General features: G+C 38.4%; 2 protein-coding genes across 7 annotated transcripts in view; both read right to left on the reverse strand.

The window, feature by feature from the left end:
* CLEC1A (C-type lectin domain family 1, member A) overlaps positions 1-17,582 on the reverse strand; it is a 20,535-nt gene extending 2,953 nt beyond the window's left edge. Inside the window, exons 1-5 of the mRNA XM_010858632.1 lie at positions 17,275-17,582; positions 6,657-6,755; positions 4,877-5,053; positions 3,539-3,690; positions 1,039-1,157 (exon numbers count right to left, since the gene is read on the reverse strand). Of these exons, the coding sequence (XP_010856934.1) occupies positions 1,039-1,157; positions 3,539-3,690; positions 4,877-5,053; positions 6,657-6,755; positions 17,275-17,389 (662 nt within the window). The 5' untranslated portion in view covers positions 17,390-17,582. The remainder of the gene's footprint in view (positions 1-1,038; positions 1,158-3,538; positions 3,691-4,876; positions 5,054-6,656; positions 6,756-17,274) is intronic.
* Positions 17,583-17,620: 38 nt separating this feature from the next.
* The window catches only part of CLEC7A (C-type lectin domain family 7, member A), a 28,857-nt gene continuing 21,825 nt past the window's right edge, over positions 17,621-24,652 (reverse strand). For 4 of the 6 annotated variants that reach the window (XM_010858626.1, XM_010858628.1, XM_010858627.1 and 1 more), the window contains one exon: positions 21,395-23,708. In XM_010858626.1, coding sequence (XP_010856928.1) covers positions 23,576-23,708 — 133 coding nt within the window. In that variant the 3' untranslated portion in view covers positions 21,395-23,575. Of the gene's footprint in view, positions 17,708-21,394; positions 23,709-24,652 lie in introns of those variants that run through there. The other 2 variants (XM_010858629.1, XM_010858631.1) reach the window with 2 other exon arrangements.

A 24,652-nucleotide genomic window follows, 5' to 3' on the forward strand; every position in this document is an offset into this window, starting at 1 on the left:
TGCATATATCCTTTTTTTTTTTTTTTGGATTTCCTTCCCATTTAAGTCATCACAGAGCACTGAACAGAGTTCCCTGTACTATACAGTAGGTTCTCGTTAGTTATCTATTTTACACATTAGTATCAATAGTGTATATATGTCAATCCTAATCTCCCAATTCATCCCAATTCACCCCTCCCATTCCCCCTTGATATCCATATATTTGTTTTCTATGTCTGTGTTCTATTTCTGCTTTGCAAATAAAATCATCTATACCATTTTTTTAGATTCCACATATACGCATTAACATATGATATTTGTAATATATTTTGATGATATAGATATTACATTTACCAATCTCGAAGGATATACCATACTTATTCCTATCTAAATGCACATGTAAGTTAAACTAATTTTTGATAATATATTTGTTTATATTGTAAATCCTCAGAGACTGTATTTTGAAAAACGTGCTCCCCATTTCATTGCACAGAAAACCAAGAGATCTAAGGTTTTACTTTATCTCTAGGTATTAACAAGTTGTAGAGTTGTGTGACCTTACACAGGTCACCATTACAACCTGGGCTTCAGTTTATTCTTCTATAGCAGAGCTTCCTCTCTCCGTCTCTCTTTTTTGCTCTCTGTCAATGAATCCCATTTAGTCTCTCTCACTGATTTACGAGCCAACCCACTCCAGTACTCTTGCCTGGAAAATCCCATGGACAGAGGAGCCTGGTGGGCTACAGTCCATGGGGTCGCTAAGAGTCAGACATGACTGAGCAATTTCACTTTCACTTTTCCTTTCATGCATTGGAGAAGGAAATGGCAACCCACTCCAGTGTTCTTGCTTGGAGAATCCCAGGGATGGGGAAGCCTGGTGGGCTGCCGTCTATGGGGTCGCACAGAGTCGGACACAACTGAAGCGACTTAGCAGCAGCAGCAGCAGCTGACAGTAAGGACTATATTCTGTATATATCTTTGATGTCCTCCTACACAGTATCTTGTCACTCAAGAAAAATCTATTAAATGCTTTTCCCATGTAACATGCTAAAGGCTTACAGTTCGGAGGAGTAAGGGGTTCCATCCATCCACAGCCAGGCCTTGCCGCTGCTGTTGCGGGATAGCCCTGTCCAATAAGAGTAGAAAAACTCAGAGTAGCTCTGAGGCATGGCAAACTCCTGTGAAAGGCACACAAGAAAACCTTCAGCTTTAGATGTTATAATATATACATGGAAATGCGTATATATTGGCTGGCTTGCATTTTAATACAAGAACAACACGAGTCCTGCCCATGTAACTAATAGGACATTTACAAAAAATAGTGTCCATCCTGAAGTCAGCTAATTCGCCCAAGTTAAAGAATTATTTTGTCTTTGTAAGTATGGACTGAATACTGATGTGCTAAAACCAAGAAACACATCAGCCAAGATTTAGAAATGATCCACTATTTTCAAGTCACAGGATTAAATAAGATTGATATAAAAAAATGTGGGAGACAGATTTGGAGACATTTGGGAAATGGAAGAATCTGGAAGGAAAAGTACAGGAATGTGAAGAATCTTCACAAATATATGTGACAGGGACCAACCAGGAAGGAGAAAAGAATAATGCAAAAAAAAAAAAAATAGGTAAAAGAGGAATTTATAAGGATGATTCATGTCTCAGATGAAGAAGGAAAATGTTTCATATATTTGTATATATAGAACTCCTTTTCTACTGTCCATATTGAAAAATGTTTGATTATTTCCCTCTATCTATTCTCATTCTTTAACGTGAAAATTTATCTAAATCTGTTATAATTATACATTTTTATGTCTTTCTTTTCCACAATACTATGAATTCCTTAAGGACATACATTTCATTTTATTTATTTTCACATTCTTAACCCCTCAGATAATTAATGGCACATAATGGTTCAATAAAAGTTTATCGCAAATATAAATGAAGCTATCGCTAAGCAACAGTCATAAACAGGCATATCAAAGGAACTGTAGCTGAAAATATTATCACCAAATAAATCGTGATCCCTTCATGTTAAAAGTTCTATAAATAAATCATATGAAAGTGATTTAAATATATGTAAATATACAAAGTACATGAGAGAAAATTACTATGTAACTTTCATAATAATATTTCCAACCACTGAATATAGTGCTCTTCAGTGGTATATCTGAATCCTCAGTATATGCTGGAGGTGGAGGAAAAGAAGAGAATAAGAAAAATTAACAGAGTTTATGCCAGGTTACACTGGCTTGGCCAAATAAATTACCTGATTTTCTGCCTAAACTAAGCCATCAAGAAAGGATGAAAAAGATTATTTTAGTAGATGAGAGAGACTGCAGAGTTTCATTCATCATAATCATAGATTTCAGGAAGTGGAAAGGAATTAAGATGCAACTAGAAAGATGTTCTTCCCCAGTGGCTCAGTGGGTAAAGAATCCACCTGCAATGCAGGAGGAGACCCGAGTTCAATCCCCGGGTCTGAAAGATCCCCTAGAGAAGGATATGGCAACCCACTCCAGTCTTCTTGCCTAGAAAATCCCATGGACAGAGGAGCCTGGCAGTCTAAAGTCCTTGGGGTCGCAAAGAGTCGGACACGACTGAGCATGATGCACAGAGACAAGTTTACAGAAAGATGTTAAGAGTTTGCAGACTTAGTTGAGTATTAATTTTAATTAAATAACTCTGTTGATAAACTACTCTGTGCCATGATCCCTGCTGAAACAATGATAGGTAAACAATGGTCATTCTGCTTGAGGAATTTAATTCAAAGTCAATAACAAATGTAAGAGAGAAGGGAACAACCACAGCATTTTAATAGTGAATTTGAATTGTATGTACCTATCAATAAATGCCAATTTTATTTTCATATTTTTCTTGACCACTCTATGTTAGGGTTATAAACTTCCAGAAGGCAAGATATTTATTTGCAGATTATGGAAATGATTTAATTGCATGGTTTTCAATCAAAAGTTTTGTCACTTTCACAGAAAGGCAGGAAGTGCAATTTTCGTTCCTCTGGTATGGCACCAATATTGCTCCCTTCTTACATAAGCCAAAAGAGGTTAGGAAATTGAGACATTCTTTATTTGAGTCCTGACTGATGGTGAATTTGAAAGGCTTTCTTCCATGTTTCTAAGGAGTGGATATTTGTGGAGATCCTTCCACAAATGATGACCACAGGGGATCACTCAGAGCAATAAAAATAAGATTAAGCCTTGATTACAATAAATGAGAGAGTCTGTGGACCTTGATTGCTTAGAATCTTTTTATTAAATTAATTTTTATTGGAGTATAGTTGATTTACAATATTGCGTTAGTTTCAGGTATACAGCAAAGTGAATCAGTTATACATATACCCATTTTTTTTTTTTTTTTAGATTCTTTTCCCATATAGGTCATTACAGAGTACTGAATAGAGTTCCCTGTGCTATAGAGGGATTTTTATATATAACACTGTGTATATGTCGTTTATTTTATATATAACGGTATATATATGTCAATCCCAATACCTCTTTCTGAGAATACCTCAAACGCTCACCAAGCCTCAGGACCTTACCAGCACTTCCTGTGTGTTTATCTTCAGCATAGTCGAGTTCTCAGCAATGCAGAAATACTCACAGCCCTGCCAACTCTTACTTTCTTTATAGAATTGGTAGCATTTGTCCCCATGCCATTTCCATTTTTCTGGGCAAGGGCTACATCTGTGTTCTTGAAAAGAAACCAAATTTAGTAAGTTATTTTCTACCCTGTCTTCCTTCTCTTAAAATCACATAATATTGATGACCCAAGAAACAATTGATTCTTTCTCTCTCTTAGATATTTAATTGCCCAGGCAATGATAATTACAAATGTTTACTGAATACCCACTGTACGCCAGGAATTATAGTTGGGTTTACAGGAGGAACAAAAACAACACAGTGGGAGTTAAAACAGACATGATCTGCTTTCATGGGCAATGGACTGTAGTTGTAAGTGGTTAGAACTTCAAATTTCTTGCCCTGTGTAATTCAGCACAAAAAAAGTATATTTAATTTCATAAAGAACCTTTTTAGCTGTTCAGAAACTCAATATGCATTGGATTTGAGAAACCATTGAAGTTTCTATAATTTTCTTCCTCAATATCCTCTTATACAGTAGTACAAGGATTTTTTAATGAAATATATAGCAATAGGATATGGATTATTTTCTCACTCAAATAAATAAAATTTTAGAAAAAGACCACATAAATACTAAGCCATGCATGAATTAAACCAGCAAATCTCCATGAGTCAGAAGTTAAGATGGACATCAAAGTCAGAGAAGTAAGTGCACAGACCAAGGGTGAGATGGACTGAGTGGGTAGTGACTATAAATATAAGAACTAGGCTCTCAGAGCCATGGTCTAACACCTATGTGGGCACATGGTCCTGGGCCTTTAAGAGTTGGGTATCTGAAACTAAGTCCCTTGTGGGTATGCAGTGAGATGAAAATCCCATCATTCCACAAAAATATCTTTACTTTAAAAGCAATACAGTGTCAAATGTTGACATCTTAAAATCTGAGGTCAACACGCAAATGGTTATTATATTCTTGTTTGTATTTTTCTATTTGAAATATTTCATAAGGTAATCCTGTATTTTATTTACTTGTAGTGTTATTTTGGTTATTCAAAGTTAATTGTACTTATTATTTAAAAATGTCTGAACTTGATGAATCCCATCCTGTACTGTAAAACAGACACAGTTGCACTACATGATCTCGATAACTGGGGATGACCTGGCTGTTCAAACCCTTTATTAAGTTTGCCAGATGACTTGCTGAATAATACATGGTTCCCAGGTACTCTGATGGGAGAATCAGCTCTGTATGGACAGATGTGCTGAGAACAGAGAGAAGCTCAGTGATCAGCACTCACCTCCAGTTTTGTTATAGAGCTCACGGCAGAGTTTCTCAGCCACGTGATGCAGAGTTTCTGCAAGTTTCCTGTTTTGGGTTCGGAGAGATTGCAGCTGTCGGGAGAGATTCCCCAGTTTTTCCTCCTTTTGCAAAATGCTGTCTTGCTGAGTGTTGGAGAGCTGGTAGAACTGAAAAACTAAATCAAATTACCAAGTGAGGCTGGACAGAGTATTTCTTCACTTTTATTTCTATTGTCTACACCTGGGGAAAACAAAACAGTATGCTGTTTGAGATCCCAGGCTCTGAGATCTCAAATTGCCTACATTCAAGTTTGGACTCTAGCTATAATAAATTGTATTGCCCTGGGCAAATGAATTTCTCTATTTCTTTATCTGAAAATGTAGAGTTATAATAACTGTTCCCAGCTTCAGGGATAAACTCCTTAAATATATTTACTGTTCAATAAATCTTTCTGTGTATACTGTCAAACCATTACTCAACCTAAAAGTATACATCATTTATCTATTAATCATTATATTGAGTATTGACAATGTACCATATATTTTTATCACATTCATAGTAATATTATCATTTCTATATTTTATAGCTTTGTAAACTGGGCTCAGCGAGAACAAGTAATTTTCTCAATATGACTAGGCTAGAAAATTTCAACTTAGCTTTAAATTCCAAGTTTCTAAATCTAAGTAGAAACATCCTCCATGAATCATGAGAGTCACTTTCTATCACTGAAAAGAATATTGCCTGCAAAACAACAGTTATATCAAAATTGGGGAGCCAGGGTAGAAACATTAAGATACATTTTTAAAAAAAAATTTAATTTAAGATTACAAACAAGGTCTAAAATTTCCTATAAAAATGAAATTTTTGACATTAAAACCTGCTTTTACTGTTAACAACTTTCTTCAACTGTTCAGGACATATTGTTAAAGGGTCCCATCTGTTGAAATAAATTTATCCCCTTTGGTTTTTGAGTTTTAAACTTTATTCTTACTAGTTTGAAAATTAAAGACTTTTATACATGAATTCTTCTTTATTTGATTTCCACAAGTCTCTGCAAAATGATTATATAACTTCTTGGACTTCTTTATTACAATAGTGTGTGTGTGAGTGTGTATTAGTCGCTCAGTCGTGTCTGACTCTTTGCAACTCCATGGACTGTAGCCCACCAGGCTCCTCTGCCCATGGACTTTTTCAGGAAAGAATACTGAAATATTCTCGGAAATAGATTGCCATTCCCTTCTCCAGAGGATCTTCCAGACCCAGGGATCAAACCCAGGTCTCTGGCATTGCAGGCAGATTTTTTACCATCTGAGCCACAGGGAAGCCCCCCTTTTAAAAATAATATTTAATATTAGATATTATAGTGATTAAAGACTTGGTCTATTCTCTGTACCTTGAAGAGATTGGATATAAATTAAATCTTTCCCTCTGCATGGCCCACTGAGCCATAAATGCTAGAAACAAAAATCACTGCAGCTGTAGTCTTTTGTGAAATGGAAAAGGGCTGATGTGTACATTCATTAAAAATTGCTGATGTTAAATATTGATATATTAACAGGCAAAAACCTTCTTATCACAAACAGAATGTAAATGTTTAGCTGGAAAGTGATTGTCGTATTTTAATACTTCTTCCACTATATTCATCATTTACAGGGTTTCATCCGAATAAGGACTTATTCACAGGCTCCAGAATCAAAGTTAAAAAAAATAATAAGTGTTTCTTATCCTAGACAAACTTTGAAACCAGGATCCTCCCCCAAGTCAGAGTGCGGACTTACACACAAGCCCCAGAGCTGCCAGGCCAATCAGCAGCACCAAACAGAGAGTCAGCAGGATCAGGGCCACTGGACGCCAAGCAGAAGAGGGACGCTGGTGCTCTGCGGGGAACAGAAGCAAAGACAGGGTTTCACTTTTTCTTCCTCTGGGATCTACATCAGTAGCAAGGAAGTAAGAGGAGTTCGTTCTAACAGGTTTCAGGGTCTAGTTACCATTCCCTTGGTCCTGGGAAATAGTAACAAAGCTCCAGGCCAGGCCTGACTTAATCTCTGCTAGATTCTTTCATAAACCCTGCTCACTTCTACCTTCCTCCTCTACTCAGTCCTACTTTGCATTGAATCAATTTATGCATTACTGCTAACCTTCTTTTTGTCAAAATTAAAGTTGCAGAAGACTCTCACGAAAATGCCTTAACAAAGAACAATTTTTCACATCATCAGAAAAGAAGTAATGTGTTGTTACTTTTTGCAAAACATTCCCTTTCCCAGTTTGAAAAAGCAAATTGCCTGTCAGTAATGAGGCACTATTGGTAAAGAACCTTCCTGCCAATGCAAGAAAAGTGGAAATGGCATCCTACTCCAATATTCTTGCTTGGAAATTGCCATGGGCTGAGAAGCCTGGCGGGCTACAGTCTGGGGCAGCAAAGAGTCAGACACAACTGAGCTACTGAACACAGGCACACACAATAAGAAGTTCTTGTTTTACTGTTTCGTTTTGGAATTTCTTTGTTGAAAGTCATTCTTATTTTGCTTGTTCATTCATTTGATTTTATAGCTCCAAAAATAGATGATAAATGCAACATGACCATCAGTTTTTCAATGACGGATTTAAGTAATCTCAACCTTGTACCCATTAAGGAATGGGAAAAACAAAACAAAACAAAACTCTAGCCAGCATCTTTTGCTTGCCCACAGCCCACAAGCTTGCCTTCTGGTGATTGCATAGATTCTGCTGAGTCAGAGATAAGCTCATCACCTTGTGAGGTCAGCTATCAATCTGAATAACTAGCAATATCTGACCAGGAAAACCCACAGTCAGATGCAAGTATCCTCTAGCATTCTGATAAAAATTAAAGGGCCGTTAAACTCTCAAACCCTGGTCTCTTCATGACCTATGAGTTTCACTTCATTGGGAATTCAAATTAAGTTCAAAAGCAGAAAGATTAAAGACATATAAATTCATTTCCTCCTTAGCAAAGTCCCCTGCATGATAAATTTCAGATACAGAGATTTGTACTATGCATTATTTCTAAATGGGGAATGGTAACTATTAATAGTAAAGATAATACAGAAGTAGAAAATATGATCAATATCCTCTGAAACTTACCACCAAAGAGGGAAAATAAGTAAAAATCAGGATCCAGATATTGATATATTTTAAAATGTGAATCTTATTTTAATTTTATGATCATATCTTTTCACAAAAACTTTCAATGGTGTGCATTATTTTTAGGATAAAATCCATTATCAGTTTTCCTAAAGATAGATGGCTCTTTTTAAAAAGTGGGCATTTTATTATTGTACTTCTCAACTTAAAAACTGCCAATAGGGGGAATTCCCTGGTGGTCCAGTGGTTGAGAATCTGTCTGCCAATGCAGAGGACACAGGTTTGATCCCTGGTCCAGGAAGATCCCACGTAAGTGGGACAACTAGGCCTGAGAGTGTGGCAACTACTGAAGCCTGGCATGCCCTGCCCTAGGGAGCCTGTGCTCTGCAACAAGAGAGGCTATGACAGTGGAAAGCCTATGCACCACAATTAGAGAGTAGCCCCTGTTCAGTTCAATCAGAGAAAGCCAACACCCAGCAATGAAGACCCAGCACAGCCAAAATAAATAAAAATTAAAAAAAAAAAAAAAACAACACCTGCCAATAGCTTTATTGCACTTAGAATAAAATTCTACAAGCATCTTTTTCATCTGGAGCCTATCTAGGTCTCTCATCCATTTCTGAGCTATCCTCTTCTCACTCAAACTGTCTAGTCACAGTGACCTTCCGTTTATCCTTGATCCAAACCGCTGTGTCCCTGTCTTGAAAGTGAAAGTGAAGTCACTCAGTCGTGTCCGACTCTTTGCAACCCCATGGACTGTAGCCTACCAGGCTCCTCTGTCCATGGGTTTTTCCAGGCAAGAGTACTGAAGTGGGTTGCCATTTCCTTCTCCAGGGGATCTTCCCGACCCAGGGATCGAACCAGGGTCTCCCGCATTAGAGGCAGACGCTTTAACCTCTGAGCCACCAGGGAAGCCACAAGTGTCCCTGTCTTAGTACCTTTGTATTAGCTCTGTTTATACTCCTGCATTAATCAATCCTCAGGTGGGTTACTAGTAGCCTACTTGCAATCGAGGTTCCCATTTAAATGGTGCATCCTTGTAAGATGTCACTGGGAGTTCATCTCTAGCACATCATCCCATTATGTATGTATATCAAAAAAAAAAAAGATTACTAAGTGATATTCCATCACCTTTCTGTGATTTTTTCTATTTCCTCTGCTTGAATGTACATTGCATTAAAACAGTGATCTTGTCGGGACTTCCCTGGTGGTCCAATGGTTAAGAATCCACCTTGCAGTACAGGACACACAGGTTTGATCCCTGGTCAGGGAACTAGGATCCCCCATGCTGCACAGCAACTAAGCCTGGGGGCTGCACCTCCTGAGTCTGCATGCCACAACCCGAGGGTTGGTGCACTGCAGTGTAAGATCCTACATGAGGCCTGGGTGCCACAGCGAACACTTGAAGCATCCAAATAAATAAGATAATACAAATAATAAAAACAATGATCTTGTCCATCTTGTTCATCAGTGTATTTCCACCACTGAAAATAGTGCCTGGCCACATAAGGGCTGAATACATATTTGAGGGCTTCCCTCACAGCTCAGTCTGTAGAGAATCTGCCTGCAGTACAGGAGACCCAGGTTCAATCTCTGGGTCAGGAAGATCCCCTGGAGGAGGAAATGGTAACCCACTCCAGTATTCTTGCCTGGAGAATCCCCTGGATAGAGGAGCCTAGCACGCTACAGTCCATGAGGTCACAAGAGTTGGATACGACTTAGCGACGAAACCGTCACCACCACATATTTGAAGGAGCAAATGCATGAAGGATGAAATTATGAAAAACTAATATTATCTAAACTATGTAATTTTTACAGAGGCACAGAGCATTGTCTAACATTAAGCTTTACAGGTTGATTTTTTATTTTTTCAATCTATTGACTTTTCAACAAGATTTCTGTCAGCAGAGGGCAGACTCAGCTAAATTCATCTCCTGGCCAAACTGGTTTCTAGACACTGACTTAAGTGACATTCTGAAGCATAAGCAGATATAGCAGAGACTTGCTTTCTTCTCTGTTTCTTTCAAGTGGCTGGTCTATCCGGTTTGGTCTAAATTTTTCTGGAAATTGCTAGCTACTCATGACAGCATCCTTAAGCATATCTCAAATCAGCAGAACATGAAAGAGTAAGATCAGAGATACAGCTTAAGCTAAACATCCTCCTGCAAACTCTATGTCTCTTTAAAGTTCTATAAGCCTATGTAGCTCAAGAAAATTAACTGGATGCATGTTTCTAGATTCCAGAGGCAAGTGTATATGTAGACCCACCACCACGGTAGCTTTATTTTTCTCTCTTATCTATTCAGTTTAGTCATGTCCAACTTTTTGTGACCCCATGGTCTGCAGCACGCCAGGCTTTCCTACCATCAAATATATTATATATCCTATTTACTTGGGGTAGCGGGGAAGAACTGTGGGAGAACTGACCCAGAACTAGGAAACCAGACTTCCATGATGGTGAGACTATAGTATTGAAAGTTTTACTTATTCCTTTTCTTTGAAGTTATTTTTCCTCTAGGTATGTTTTTTTCTAACTGTGAATTTAATTTTCCCGAGTTTTGTTCCAAGTACTCTGATCATAATTAAGTCTCTCTCTGGGGACCACTCCCACCTTAAAATAAGAAAAATAAGCTGCCTGGAGGTGCTTCGGTTTAGCTTGGCTTTATTTTTTGGAAGACAACTCCGATGCTGTCTCCTGAGGCTTGTTTAGAAAAAGGTGTGGTCAGGCCAAGGAATGATACCAAACATCCCTAGGAATAATAAGATATATATAGAAAAAAACACCTCTTTCCTGTAACCTCTCACTATAATATGCCATAAAAGGCTGTAGTGCTAAGGTCAAGTTTTGAATAAAAATCCCTTTGTAGTTACAAGAAATGTCATTGGTGAAAACAGTTGTCTTACTTGAACAACTGCCCTTCATCAGCCACCAAGGAAGAGTTTGTATACCTCCTCTCCCAGGGCCTCCAAGAAATAAAACAGCATTGCTGAATGTAGACTTTTTAAATGCCTCTGAAATAAGAAGGGTCCTAAAAGCTTGAAAAGACACAAAGAATTTAAATAATTTGCATAAAATCACATTGCAAACTGGGCTTCCCAGGTAAACTGGGCTCAGTGTGAAAGAACCCGCCTGACAATGCACAAGATGCAGGTTCGATCCCTGGGTCGGGAAGATCCCCTGGAGAAGGAAATGTCAACCCATTCCAGTATTCTTGCCTGGGAAATGCCATGGACAGAGGAGCTTGATGGGCTACAGTCCACAGGGTCCCAAAAGTCAGACATGACTTAAACACTAAACAACAATTTATATGTCCAATCGAGTTTGGTTTCTGAAATATATTTCAAAAATAACATTACTATTAATGATAATTGCTAACATTTCTTGAGTTACTGAGGTAAATACTGTATAGGAATTAATATCATCCATCCTTACAACTACTTTATGAGGTAGATACTATTATCATCTCAGTGTTACAGATAAGCAGCTGAGTCCTAGAGAAGTTAGTAAGGCAATTAATTAGTTAGAGGTTAGTAAGGCAAGGATACACAGCTACTGATAATAGTACTTATTGTGTTATATATGTTTTAGCATTTCATTTGAATCTCCCAATAATTATTCAAGAGGGCACTACTTTAAACTTTTATTTGGATAAGAAATCTGCAGTGCCCAAGAGCTGCTTAATTTTCTTATGGTTGCACAGCTAGTAAATGACGGAACCAGATATGCTATCCAAGCATTCATTCTAGAGCTGAATATTTTTAAGGGTGATTTTATTTTGTTATTTATTTATTGGCTGAGCAGCATGTGCAATCCTAGTTCCCTGATCAGGGGTTGAACCTGTGTCCCCTAGAACTGGAAGCACAGAGTCCTAACCACTGGATCACCAGGGAAGTCCTGGACCTGAATATTTTAAATCATTTCCCAATCCTCTCAACAAATCCCACATTAATATTTGCCTATATAAGGGAGCTCCATATGGAATTACAGAAACACTAGCATTTCACCACTTGCAACTTTTCACATCTGTGTTGTGAATATCTTAATAAGAGTCACCTTAAATTCATATATTCTCTACTCTACCAGCAAGGTGAGCTTACTAAATTTAAGTCTCCCTTAAGGTTAAGATGGGCTTCCCTGGTGGCTCAGAGGTTAAAGTGTCAGCCTGCAATGCAGGAGACCTGGGTTCGATCCCTGGGTCAGGAAGATCCTCTGGCGAAGGAAATGGCAACCCATTCCAGTATTCTTGCCTGGAGAATCCCATGGATGGAGGAGCTTGGTGGGCTATAGTCCACAGGTCGCGAAGAGTCAGACACGACTGAGCGACTTCACTTTCACTAAAGTTAAAATGTTCCTCCAGCTATAAAAGGTCCTGCATAGAAGCATCCCCTCCTACTCTTCAGCCTCAGTTGCCCCAACCTCTCCCCTATCACTCCTTCCCTTTGAGAACCACACATTCTTCAGACCAACAGTCTACCTTGCCATCCTGTTTGACTTTGCTGATGATTCCCAAAATTGTCTGGATCTAAATTCCAATCTGACATCAACACCTCATCTCCTCTCTTTGTAGTTTTGTCTTCCTTCTTTTATCCATGAATATACCACACCAAGCTAGCTCTTATCTCTGTGCTTTTGTCTTTCCACATGTGGTCGTCACTCTGGAAAGGCCACCCAGGGCCAGAGTTGCTCTTCCTGGAAAACCTGAACTTAGACTTACAGACTAGATCAAATGTCACCTCATTCAAAGATACCCACATGTGTAAACACTGTCAGTAACTTATTCATTCCTCTTCGCTTCTGTGACTTCCTACATATATTCAATAGCAGTACATGACATGCTCTTCTAATCAGCAATTAAGATCACTCCTTCCACTTCTCCAAGCACCTAAATATAGAGCCTCCCCTGTGCCTACCATAATGTTTGACTTTTAGTAGACATGAATTAAAGATGTGTTAGAACAATTAGAAGTGGTTTATGCCATGACTCTTTTTCTATACAGTTTTTTCTTTTATTTACTTTGTCATGGAGCCCTTTGCTTTTTGTGGGGGAGGGAGGCTGCAGAGCATATGGGATCTTAGTTCCTCAACCAGGGACAGAACCCAAGCACCCTGCATTGGAAGAGCGGAGTCTTAACCACTGGACTGCCAGAGAGGTTCCTCTGCCATGTCTCTTGAATGAAGGGTTTGTGCTGTGGTTCAGGAAATGAAGCTAAAAATCTTGGAAAAATTCAAAAATATTATAATTAATATGAGTAAGGAAAAAATGGAACTTGAATTTAATAAAGGTTCTCTTCTTACTATTATTTTCCCCTTAAACACAAATACGTTTTCATATTTTTTGATAAGGCTATATTTAGACAGGAAATCTGACCCATAATTATTTCATTCTCTCTCTCTGGTACATTATTACTGGGAAGTGCTGTAATTGCACCTCTTTCCAATCTACAATTGAGTTAGAATCTCCTACACTGTAAAAAACAATTTTAGACAGCACTCATACAAACACACAACACATTAGCTCTAACTTTTTACCTTTTCTCTTTATAGCCAGGCTCCTCAAAAAAGAAGACAGAAAGGGGGAAAAAAAGGAATGAAGACAAAATTACTTAAATTATGTATTTTCCTTCTTAACTACTAGTTCCTTTCAAACCCCTGCTATGAAAAATGACCAATAATCCATTTTGCTTCCTATTTCTAATAAATTGTTTTTAACCTTCCTCTTGCTTGGAACTCTCTGCCATATTGTTTATTGTTTTTAAAATTTGCATTTATTACCACTGGCTTGTCTGTTTCTCTCAAAGTCAGTGTCTCTTGGCTCTCTAGAAGCCTCTCTCTCCTGCTCCACATCCATTACTGTCTGTCACTCATGTTAGTGGGTCCTACTGGGTCCCTTTCTCAGCCTGCCCTCCAGTTATATTCCCCAAGATTCTCTCTCCTTGGCACTCTTCTCCTGTGTGTTTTGTCTTACTTTGTTTTCATTTTACATTCCTCAGTGATCTCACTCAGAAAGTTTAATCCCTACCTAAAAGCCATCAATTCTCACGTGTGTTGGGTTGGCCAAAATGTTTGAGTTTTTGTGTAACATCTTATGGAAGAACTCAAATGAACTTTTTGGCCAAGCCTATGGGCTTCCCTTGTGGCTCAGCTGGGAAAGAATCCAAAAGCCCCTGGAGAAGGGAAAGGCTACCCACTCCAGTGTTATGGCCTGGAGAATTCCATGGACTGTATAGCCCATGGGGTCACAAAGAGTCAGATATGACTGAGCGACTTTCACTTCACTTCATACGTTTAGCTCAGACCCACATGTGATACATACAAGTGCCTTTAGGCAACTCCAACTCCTTGTGCCTTCTCTTACAAGCATGTCACATTCACACTGAATCCATCCTCTTTCTTAGTCCTCCTGTAGCTTTCTTAGAAGCATCATCTACATAACGTCAGATGAAACCCAGTCAACCTATGCTCTCCTCCTCCTTGCCTTCCCCCCTTGTAACCAGTCACCAATACTTTAAACTCTCACTTCTCAGTATCTTTCATATCTAATTCCTCCTCCTCATTCCCACACTACTTTAGCTCAGGTTCTTCTCACCTCATGCTCAGACTAAAGAAAAAGCTGGGTATTAGCTTATCCAGCTTCATATTCCTTCAAAACATCCCCCTCCAACTCTATCCTTCAGCCATAATATATTTCGTTCTCTGTAATACAGTTACATAAGACTGCCATGGCTTTCCTCTTATGTGTATGGCTGCCTGTAGTAACCTCAGCCCCTTAAAACTTCCCATTTCTGTTCCCATATCACAAGAAACACCTTAAAGTTAAGTCCACTCAATGGTCATCCCTCTTTCAAATCTTTCCTGATCTCTACCCTTACCAGACAGAAATGACCAATTCCTCTAGGAGAGCATGCTCCATCACAGCACTGCATCACACATGCTGTTCACTTAACAACTTTCTTATTCTTTAAATTTCCTCATAAGCAGGGATCATATCATATTTGAAATTATATCCTCAGTACTTTGCAACATGCCTGGCATGACACAGACCTCAAGCATAAGTTTAGGGAAAGGAGGTCTGAGAGTGTTGTCTTTCATTTTTATTTTGTATCCTTTGAATTATTTCACATGTTTTAAACACAAATGTGAATTTTATATCAAAAATTGAAAACTAGAAAATAAAGTGAATATGTAGACTTTATTTTATTCATTCTAAAGAAAATATTAAATTTTCCCAGGCATAATTGTGTCACAATCTTAAATTGAATCTGAATCTTCTGCATTGCTGAAAAACTTCCAAAGTAGTAGTTGTTACTATTTTTAGCAGCAAAATGGTATCAGGTCTATTTTAATAAATAATGAGGCTTCTATTGTGACATTCCTCTAAATACTTGCATTATCATGAGATGGAAACAAAATATCAGACATGTAGGGTAAGACAACTATTATCAGATGTTTGCCTTCAAGACACTTTGACCTCCACTCCTCCTGCTTCAATTGCCATTCTTACAAAAAGGTTGTCAGATGTTTCAGCTGGTGTTTTATCCTGCTCCACCCCTCTCTCCACCCTCTAACCTCAGCAGAACTTACTGGTACACCCTGTTCCTGATCATGCTGATGACCAAGCCTTGTGCTAGTTCCCAGCTCTAGTCAAAGGTTAAACTGAAGCTGTATACAAGCTACTTGAAACCACAGTCCTAAGAGCTGACTCTTCACAGGATTTGTTGGAGGAACATACAATATCCTATTACACATATCCAGTGGCTACAGAAACTGACATCTCAAAGTTATCGGTTTGTTTCATATCAAGGAGGCTGAAAATTTCCAAGATCTAGTACCAGAAACTAGATACATTAGTATAAATAAATCAATGAATAAAATCTAAAAAGCTGCCACAAGAATCCCAGGTGGCACAGTGGTAAAGAAACCACCTACCAAGGCAGGAGACATGGGTTCAAACCCTCAGTCAGGAAGATCCCCTGGAGAAGGAAATGGCAAACCACTCCAGTATTCCTGCCTGAAAAATCCCATAGTCAGAGGATCCTCGCAGGCTAGAGTCCAAGGGGTTGGCAAAGGAGTCGGATTCAACTGAGCGACTGAATAACACCTTGTGGTTTTAGAACCTAGTCCCGTCTCTACTACAGTTTTGAGATCTTTTTACCAGAACATAGGTCGCATTTCTGCCTTGGGTTGTCTGAGTTTTCTAGGAAATAGAATCCTTCTTCTCTGGACTGAGAAAAATACATATGTATAAATGTGTGCCTGCTAAGCCGCTTCAGTTGTGTCTGACTTTGTGTAACTGCGTGGACTGTAGCCTGCCAGGCTCCTCTGTCCATGGGAATCTCCAGGCAAGGACCCTGGAGTGGGTTGCCATTTCCTTCTCCAAGTGATCTTCCTGACCCAGGGGATCAAACCCACATCTTATGTCTCCTGCATTGGTAGGCAGGTTCTTTACCACTAGAGCCACTTGGGAAGCCCGTATGTATATATAGTTACGTATAAATGCAAATATAAATATATATATATATATTATGCAAAAAGGTGAACTATCGGAAATAGCATAAGATAGGACAAAAATTACTTTCACAATTTAATCCAATCATTTCAATAACATTCTAGGAGTCAAGAGAATAAAAGCGAACGAGATGGGATGTCATTGCAACTGCAGCCATTATTTATACCACCAAATCATGGAATTTCAGAGGTGAAGGGATGTTAGAAAGCATTTGTTTTGATCCCCTCTCATTTCACAGATAATAAAACCAAACCCCTGATGTTGGCATGACTGTCCCTAGGCCTCACAACTTCAAGAAGCAGAATTACTACAACAAATTATCAGGGTTGGCGTATCTGCTTGGAAACGCCTCTCTAAAGCCATGAGTTCAAAACTAGCAGAAAGGTAGCTTTTATCAATCTAAATTTCCAGATCAGATCACAGATGGTAACTAAAACAGCATTGGATCTGAACACAGGAAGGAGAAAAGACATTGCTCTAACTGTCCATTCAGTCTCATGTTTGCCTGTGTGCTACACAAAACGGTAAAAGTAACACACTTTCAAATGCAAACCACTCTGCCAGAGACAGACTCTTAGAAAAACCTCTGTGCATATACTGAGTTTAATTTTCTCACGTGTTCATATATGTGGCATACAAGTTGTAGTTAAGTGCACAGATATGCGTCATTGTAAATCACAGAAACATTTTCTCTCTTTCCTCCACTTCGTACCCTCCTAGGCTAGGAAGCTGGTACCCTAGCTCATCTCATTTCTCAAGGGTCTGACCAACTTGGACTACGGGTTACCTGTATGGCCAAGCTCTGGCCGCTGGGATGTAGCAGAGGCTTGAGAATGCAGGCTCATCGTGGTGTCTCCATCAGCATCCAGCATGTCCCGCGTGCTGCTGTATTTGGCCAGCATCTGGATTCCTGCACGGGTGACCGTGGTCTGTGGCTGGATTTCCCCAAGTGAGACGGTTCAGAAACCGAGGCACTGAAAGGCATGCCTGAGGTTCTCCTCCCTGAGCAAGTAGTAGGGGAAGCCTCCGACTCCAGTTCCTGCCACCAGAGGCCCGGCCCCTGTCCTGTGAACTTGAGCTCTGATTGCCAAATCTGTCAGGCCGAGGGGAAACAGCGTGTGTTTTCTATTTGGGCGGTCTCCATCTGAACAATCATCCGAGGGGTTGCTCTTCTCGGTTCTCTTTTGTTTATTTGTTAGTACTTCCTGTGCAACTACAACCTAAAAAAATGGCAAGAATTTACAATCGCCAGAAGGAAGGTTCCCAGCAATAATCGCAGAGGGACCTCACAGGGCTCTTATCCACCACACACTCCCTGAGTTACTCAGATCTAGTTTAGTCTGCCTGTGCCTTTGTGAAAAGAAATTATTGGACTGGCCTCTTCCTTTCTCGGAGGGCATAAGGTAAAGCAGGGTCCCCAACCTGTGGGCATGGACTGGTACCTGCTGTCAGATCAGCCTTGGCATTAGGTTAGAAATAAAGTACACACCTGGTCTTAGATCTCTGGATATGTTCCAGTATCTCCCAGTTTATTGTCTATGGGAACTTGAAAAGAATTTGTATCCTACCGTTGTGTAAAAATTATATAAATCTTAATTATGCTGAATTGGTTCATAGTGTTTTTCAGGTTTATTGTATCCTTCTACTTCTCTGTATATTCATGCTATTAATTTTTGAGAGTTTGATATTGAAACTCCAACTAAAAATCTTAATTTATCTACTTAAAAATAATTGCGATATATGACCTTGTTTTATATTTTCCAAGTCTCCTGTAAATCTGTTATCATATTTTCACAATTTAGAAAAGAAAAAAGAAAGAAAATAGTAAAATGATTAAAAAAAATAAATAAAGTGTACAATAAATGTAATGCACTTGAATCATGCTAAAACTACTCCTTGCACCCCTGGTTCATGGAAAAATTATCTTCCACAAAATCGGTCTCTGGTGTCAAAAAGGTTAGTGTGGGAACCAGTGTGTACATGGAAAGTGGGGAGACTTCACCCTATAGGCTTTACACGGTAAAGCATCAAGTACAACAAATGTCAGCCTAGGAGGGTCCTTTCATTGTTGCTGTTTTAGTTGCTGTTGCAACCCCATGGACTGTAGCCCACCAGCTCCTCTGTCCATGGGATTTCCCAGGGAAGAATACTGGAGTAGGTTGCCATTTTCTTCTCCAGAGGATCTTCTTGGCCCAGAGATCAAATGTGTGTCTCATGCATTGGCAGGCAGATTCTTTACCATCTGAGCCACCAGAGAAGTCCTATGAATTTAATGTGGCACTAATCTCAAAACTCCTTCCAATTCTGCTTTGCAGGGTTAGCGTTAGAGAAAAAAGATGGAGATTGACTTCCACTTAAATTGGGAAGTGGAAGTCTTCCACTTTCATTTTACAAAAAGGGAGATTTGAGTCCAGTCAGATGAAGCGATTACTCTAAAGACACATCGCTGGTGAGCTTTAAAAATACTCTGTTGTACTAGTTAATTCAATGATCTTTCTTCATAGCATACAATGAAAGTGAAAGTTGCTCAGTCCTGTCCGACTCTTTGCAACCCAATGGACTATACAGTCCGTGAAATTCTCTAGGTCATAATACTGAAGTGGGTAGCCTTTCCCTTCTCCAAGGGATCTTCCCAACCCAGGGATCAAACCCAGGTGGATTCTTTACCAGCTGAGCCACAAGGGAAGCCCTTATGTACAGTATATGGACTCAATTAAAGATTTTATTATATAATTACACATTTGGTACCTGATGATCTTGAACATTGACATATTATACTGCAAGTCAGAAATTTTAGGTCTATTACTACCTATGACTTTAGAAAGCCAGGTAACCTTTTTTTTTTTTTTTTTTGGCCTAAATTTACTAAGCTGAGAAGGAAACAAGAAGATTGGTTTAGATAATATCCAAATTGTTTTCCCAAATAAGTACAATAGAATTACATTATTCTACCAATGCTTTTCTGTATTTGGGGGAAATAACTTGGTTAAATCAAACATACTAAATGCAGAGGAGAGTGGAAGACAATTGGGCTGGGGCAGCCAGGAAACATATCTCCTGAATTCATTATGTGTCTCCAGCTGTGTATTATTCATCAAGTTATTTTAAATTAAACAAATATGAAGAGACCTTTCCCTTGCATAATGCCCTGTAAGAAGCAGAAGATCAAAAAGTATTTGGCCATTTGCATTGGACTGATGTAAATATTAGAAAATGTTACAAGAGAAAAGACAGTAAAAAAAAAAAAAAATGGAAGGGAGAGGTAAGTGAAGCTACATATGAAAATGAAGCAAGACGACAGAATATCAGAAATAGTCACAGTTGAGATGTTACAATTTAGGAGATGCTGATAATTATGATTCTAATGAAATAGTCCTTCGAATTATTTCTCGAACTTCAGTTATTCAAGGGCTTCACTGGTGACTCAGACAGTAAAGAATCTGCCTGCAATGCAGGAGGCCCAGGTTCAGTTCTTGGGTCAGGAAGATCCCCCTGAAGAAGGGAATGGCAATCCACTCCAGTAGTCTTGCCTGGAGAATTCCGTTGACAGAGGAGCCTAGTGGGCTACAGTCCACGGGGTTGCAAAGAGTCAGATATGACTGAGCGACTAACACGAATTAGTTATTCAAGGAGATCCTTAATAATTTTTACCGAAGAATCTACATTAAGATTTTTACTATTTGTCCTTAAATGCTTAATTTTTTTCAACCATGACAAAGATTCTTACTTCATTGTAGGTTCTATTCTCAGATTCTGAGGCACATCAGTGGAAAACAAAACTCTCTGTAGTTGTACAGCCTACATGATATGGAGGAAGTCAGATGCTATACAAGAAAGATAGTAAGTAAGTAAACTGTAGAATATATTACACTATGATTAGAGTTACGGAAAAATACAGAAAATGAGGAAGATGAAGAACATACAGGGACTTCCCTGGTGTTCCAGTGGCTGAAACCCTGTGCTTCCAATGCAGGGGATCTGGATCCCATTCCTGGTCAGTTTCCCACATGCCTCAATGAAGACCTGAGAGCCACCACTAACACCCAGCGTAGCCAAAATAAACAAATGTTAAAAAGAATATAGAATGTACCGGAAAGGAGTTGGACATTTTCAATAAGGTAGTGAGAGTCAGCTTCATTAAGGACTTGCACACAGACTTGAAAGAGTCTGCAGAAATCTAGGGTAAGAATACTTCAGGTAAAGGGACCAGGAATCTCAAAGGCCCCGAGAGGCAAGCATGCTGGCTGTGAAAGAGAAACTGCAAGGAAACCATTGTCATAAATCTAATGACTGATGAGAAGAGACCCTCAGCTTGAAAGAGTAAAATTTTTTAGAGTAATACTCGGTTATTTTTATTTAATATTTCTGATGCATTAAATATTCAGTTTCTGGGTAAAAATAAAATCTATATATAAGACAAAAGACATAAGAAGACATGGCCACCTAAGCTCACTAAAGGTTTAATAGCAAAGAACATCAGATTATTCTTGCCAGGAGAATTCCATGGACAGAGGAGTCTGTCAGACTACAGCCCATGGGGTTGCAAAAACTCAGATATTACTGGGAGACTAACACCCTTCTTTCAATCAAGATTATGGCATGCTATACTGGCCAGCAATTGTCTTGGTCAATATATAATTGTAAAGGTCTTTAGTTTTTTGGTTAGATTTTTTTTTTTTTTTTTTTAACTCAGATACGTGGGAAGTCAAGGAGAGTTTTAGTAGAGGGCTGGTATGACTTGTTTAAACTGAAACTTCAATACTTTGGCCACCTGATGCGAAAAGCCCACTCATTAGAAAACACCCTTGTCGGGAAAGATTGTAGGCAGAAGACGATGACTGGATGGCATCACTAACTCAATGGACATGAGTTTGAGCAAATTCTGGGAGATGGGGAAGGACAGGGAGGCCAGGCATGCTGCAGTCTATGGGATCGTGAAGAGTCAGACATGACTTAGCGACTGAACAGCTGCTTTGTAGGTGCTAGAAGACTACTTTGAAATTACTGCAATAACTCAAGCAAGAGGAGATGGTGATCCTTGAAGATGCAAGTGTTTTCCGTAACATGATCATTCCTGATCTTGAATTACCCTTGAGACATAAGGTCTACTAGCTGCTCTTTTCATTTTTCTGTCACTTGGAAAAGCGTGGATGTTTTCTGTTCATTATCAGGCATGATTCCACATTGGCTGTAATAGTAACAAGGAATGTATGGCATATTTTAGACAGCCTAGCTCTTGTTAAAATCATGCTTTCAATTTTCACTTATAGGTTATTGTTGCCTAGCCCATCTGTTCTAGATAAGTACAGCTGAACATTCAGCATCCAGAACTATTTTCTTTGATTATCATGATTTCTTCAACTCATGCATTCCATTTTAAGGATACAGGAGAAAAAAATTAAACCAAAAACAAAATTAAAAATACATGGCATCTTTTCAAAATCCCACCTTATGCCTTCATTTAACTCAGCTTTAATAACATTTTCATTTTCACATTTCTTTCCAGATAGTGACAACCCCAGTTAGTGTATTAGAAAAGTCATAGTCACTTCACAAAAATTTTTTCTCCTTCTCTTAGATTTTTAAATATTTAAAATCTACAATTTGTTCTTCAGCACAAAACTACCTACTATACTACTTTGTCTCCAGTGCCAAATTTATCGTCATTTTGGGGGAAAAGGCAAACAATAATAGTGTTAATTACACATGGCACATAATTTAAATGCCAAAGATTCTTTAATTAACATTTTTATTAAAGTGAAATCGCATAACAGTAACGATTTTAAAGTGAAAAATTCAGTGAACTTGACACAGTTTCTGTTCACATATTAATAAACACTAGAATATCTCCAGTAATTATGGAAATCCCCACTGGAAATATAAATAGCACCAATGGGAAAGTTTAAAAAAAAATAAGAAAGAGACAAATCATCATACGAGGAAACTTATTTATGTTCCAATAATACCTTTTATAGTAATTTCTGAAAAATTGCTGAAAACTGCAAAACAGTCATCATAAAAATAATAAAACGTTTTGCATTACAAAGGAGAAGGCAATGGCACTCCACTCCAGTACTGTTGCCTGGAAAATCCCATGGATGGAAGAGCCTGGTAGGCTGCAGTCCATGGGGTCACTAAGAGTCGGACACGACTGAGCGACTTCACTTTCACTTTCTACTTTCATGCATTGGAGAAGGAAATGGCAACCCACTCCAGTGTTCTTGCCTGGAAAATCCCATGGATGGGGGAGCCTGGTAGGCTGCAGTCCATGGAGTCACACAGAGTCACAACTGAAGCGACTTAGCAACAGCAGCAGCAGCAGCATTACAAAATGTTAATACCTTAGTCAATAGGACAGGTTACTTTTTTATATTTATTAATCAGATCTTTTTTTTGATTGATAGTATTTAAAAAGATAAATCTTTCTTACCAAAGCAGATTCCCTACAATTTCACATTATACAAGATTCTCTTAGAGATATGGCAGACATATTATCTCGGTTATTTAATTAAGGAAAAAAAGATGCAACTAATGGTTTTTATGATGCTTTTGATCATAATCATGATGTTTAAAATAATAAAATGGCTCTGATTTTAGTAAAGCATGTTTTTTTCTTTTTTTCATTTAGCTATTCAAAATATATTTCTATCTGTGTCTGATTCATTGCTAAAAGTGCAAGAATAAGTAGTGGAAACAGAGCACATGTACTCCAGTGGCACTTTTTAGGACAAAATACAACTCTGGTATAGTCAGAAATTAAGATCTCCTGAAACACCAAGAATCCACAGCTAATCCAGGTAAATAGAATGGCAGAATGAAAATTCTACCATTGATAGAATGAAAATTCAAGGTCAGGTGTTCTGACTCCATTTCTAGGACTCTAATAATTAGAACACAATACTGATTACCGGATAGACTTGGGGAGTATGGAAATCGAAGCCTTCCATCCTGTTTCTCAGTTAAGATTGAAGTTGGCTGAGCTCTCTTGATATTTTTTTCAGTAATTATTTTGACCTCAAATATGTCTCTTTTCTGTTTGGATTTATACCCTCCTTAGTATCTTACATACATCTCTCTGCTCCTCACCATTATACTGACAACTTCTTCTCACAAATACTGTATGAATGCACACTACAAAGTTGGTCGTAAATGTCTGACACATGGATCCATGCACAGTTGTGAGATGAGTCTTTTTCGGGAACTGTACTTCTGATTTGGAACCTGTTAAAATAAAATGCAATATGATAATTAGTACAAGCATAGGCAATACTGTTAATATCTACTGTTTCCACAATACTGGCATAGTTGGTAAAGATATGGGTTAAAAAGAGTTTCCGAAGTGCATATTATTGAAAAAAAACCTTGAATTTAAATTCAAATTTTCCAAATAGTAGCATAACAACTTTCACTATTAAGGCATAAAAAGGACTCAAAAATTTTTTAAGAAATACTACTAGTTGAAAATAAAATTAAATACTACTACTCTGACAAAAAAGAAAAAATCATTTAATACTTTATAATATTAAATTATAATACATACTAATTCTTTACTTATCTTTATTTTTTTTTCCTTTTCAAGACTGAGTTTAATATTAAATTAAAAATAAGGAGATTGGTCATTATTTCATGTAATTGTGAAGTCCAAGGAAATTACTACCATCAGGTATGGCTTGATCTAGGAGCTCAGTGATGTCATCTTAACTTTCTTTCTCACTCTGTCTTAACTGTTTCTCATTCCCACTTTTCTCTGAATGGGCTGTTAGTAGCAAGAGGCTTACATTCTTCAAACCTAGCAACCTCAATAAAAGAATCTTTAGGGGAATTCCCTGGTCTTCTCATTGCCACGGACCCAGATTTGATCTCTGGTCGGCGAACTAAGATCCCACAAGCCATTCCCCCACAAGTCACATAGTGTAGTAGGGGAGGAAAAAAAAAAAAAAAAAGGAGGATCTTTGCTTCCATGGTTCCAGAAAATTCCCAGGGCAAACTCTCAATGGTCTTAAGTGTGTCTGATCATTCTTGAATCAGTTGTTATGGCTCTGATAAACATAGTAATAGATGGGGTAAGGGCAGTTTCCCAAAAGAAAGGGCTGGATTTTCTTACCAGAGGTATAGATACTGTTCAAACAAGAACAACAGATGTCCTGTTCAGGTGGTCTGGGAAG

Source organism: Bison bison, unplaced genomic scaffold (genome assembly GCF_000754665.1).
Source record: "Bison bison bison isolate TAMUID 2011002044 unplaced genomic scaffold, Bison_UMD1.0 scf7180017864390, whole genome shotgun sequence".
Classification (NCBI taxonomy): domain Eukaryota; kingdom Metazoa; phylum Chordata; class Mammalia; order Artiodactyla; family Bovidae; genus Bison; species Bison bison.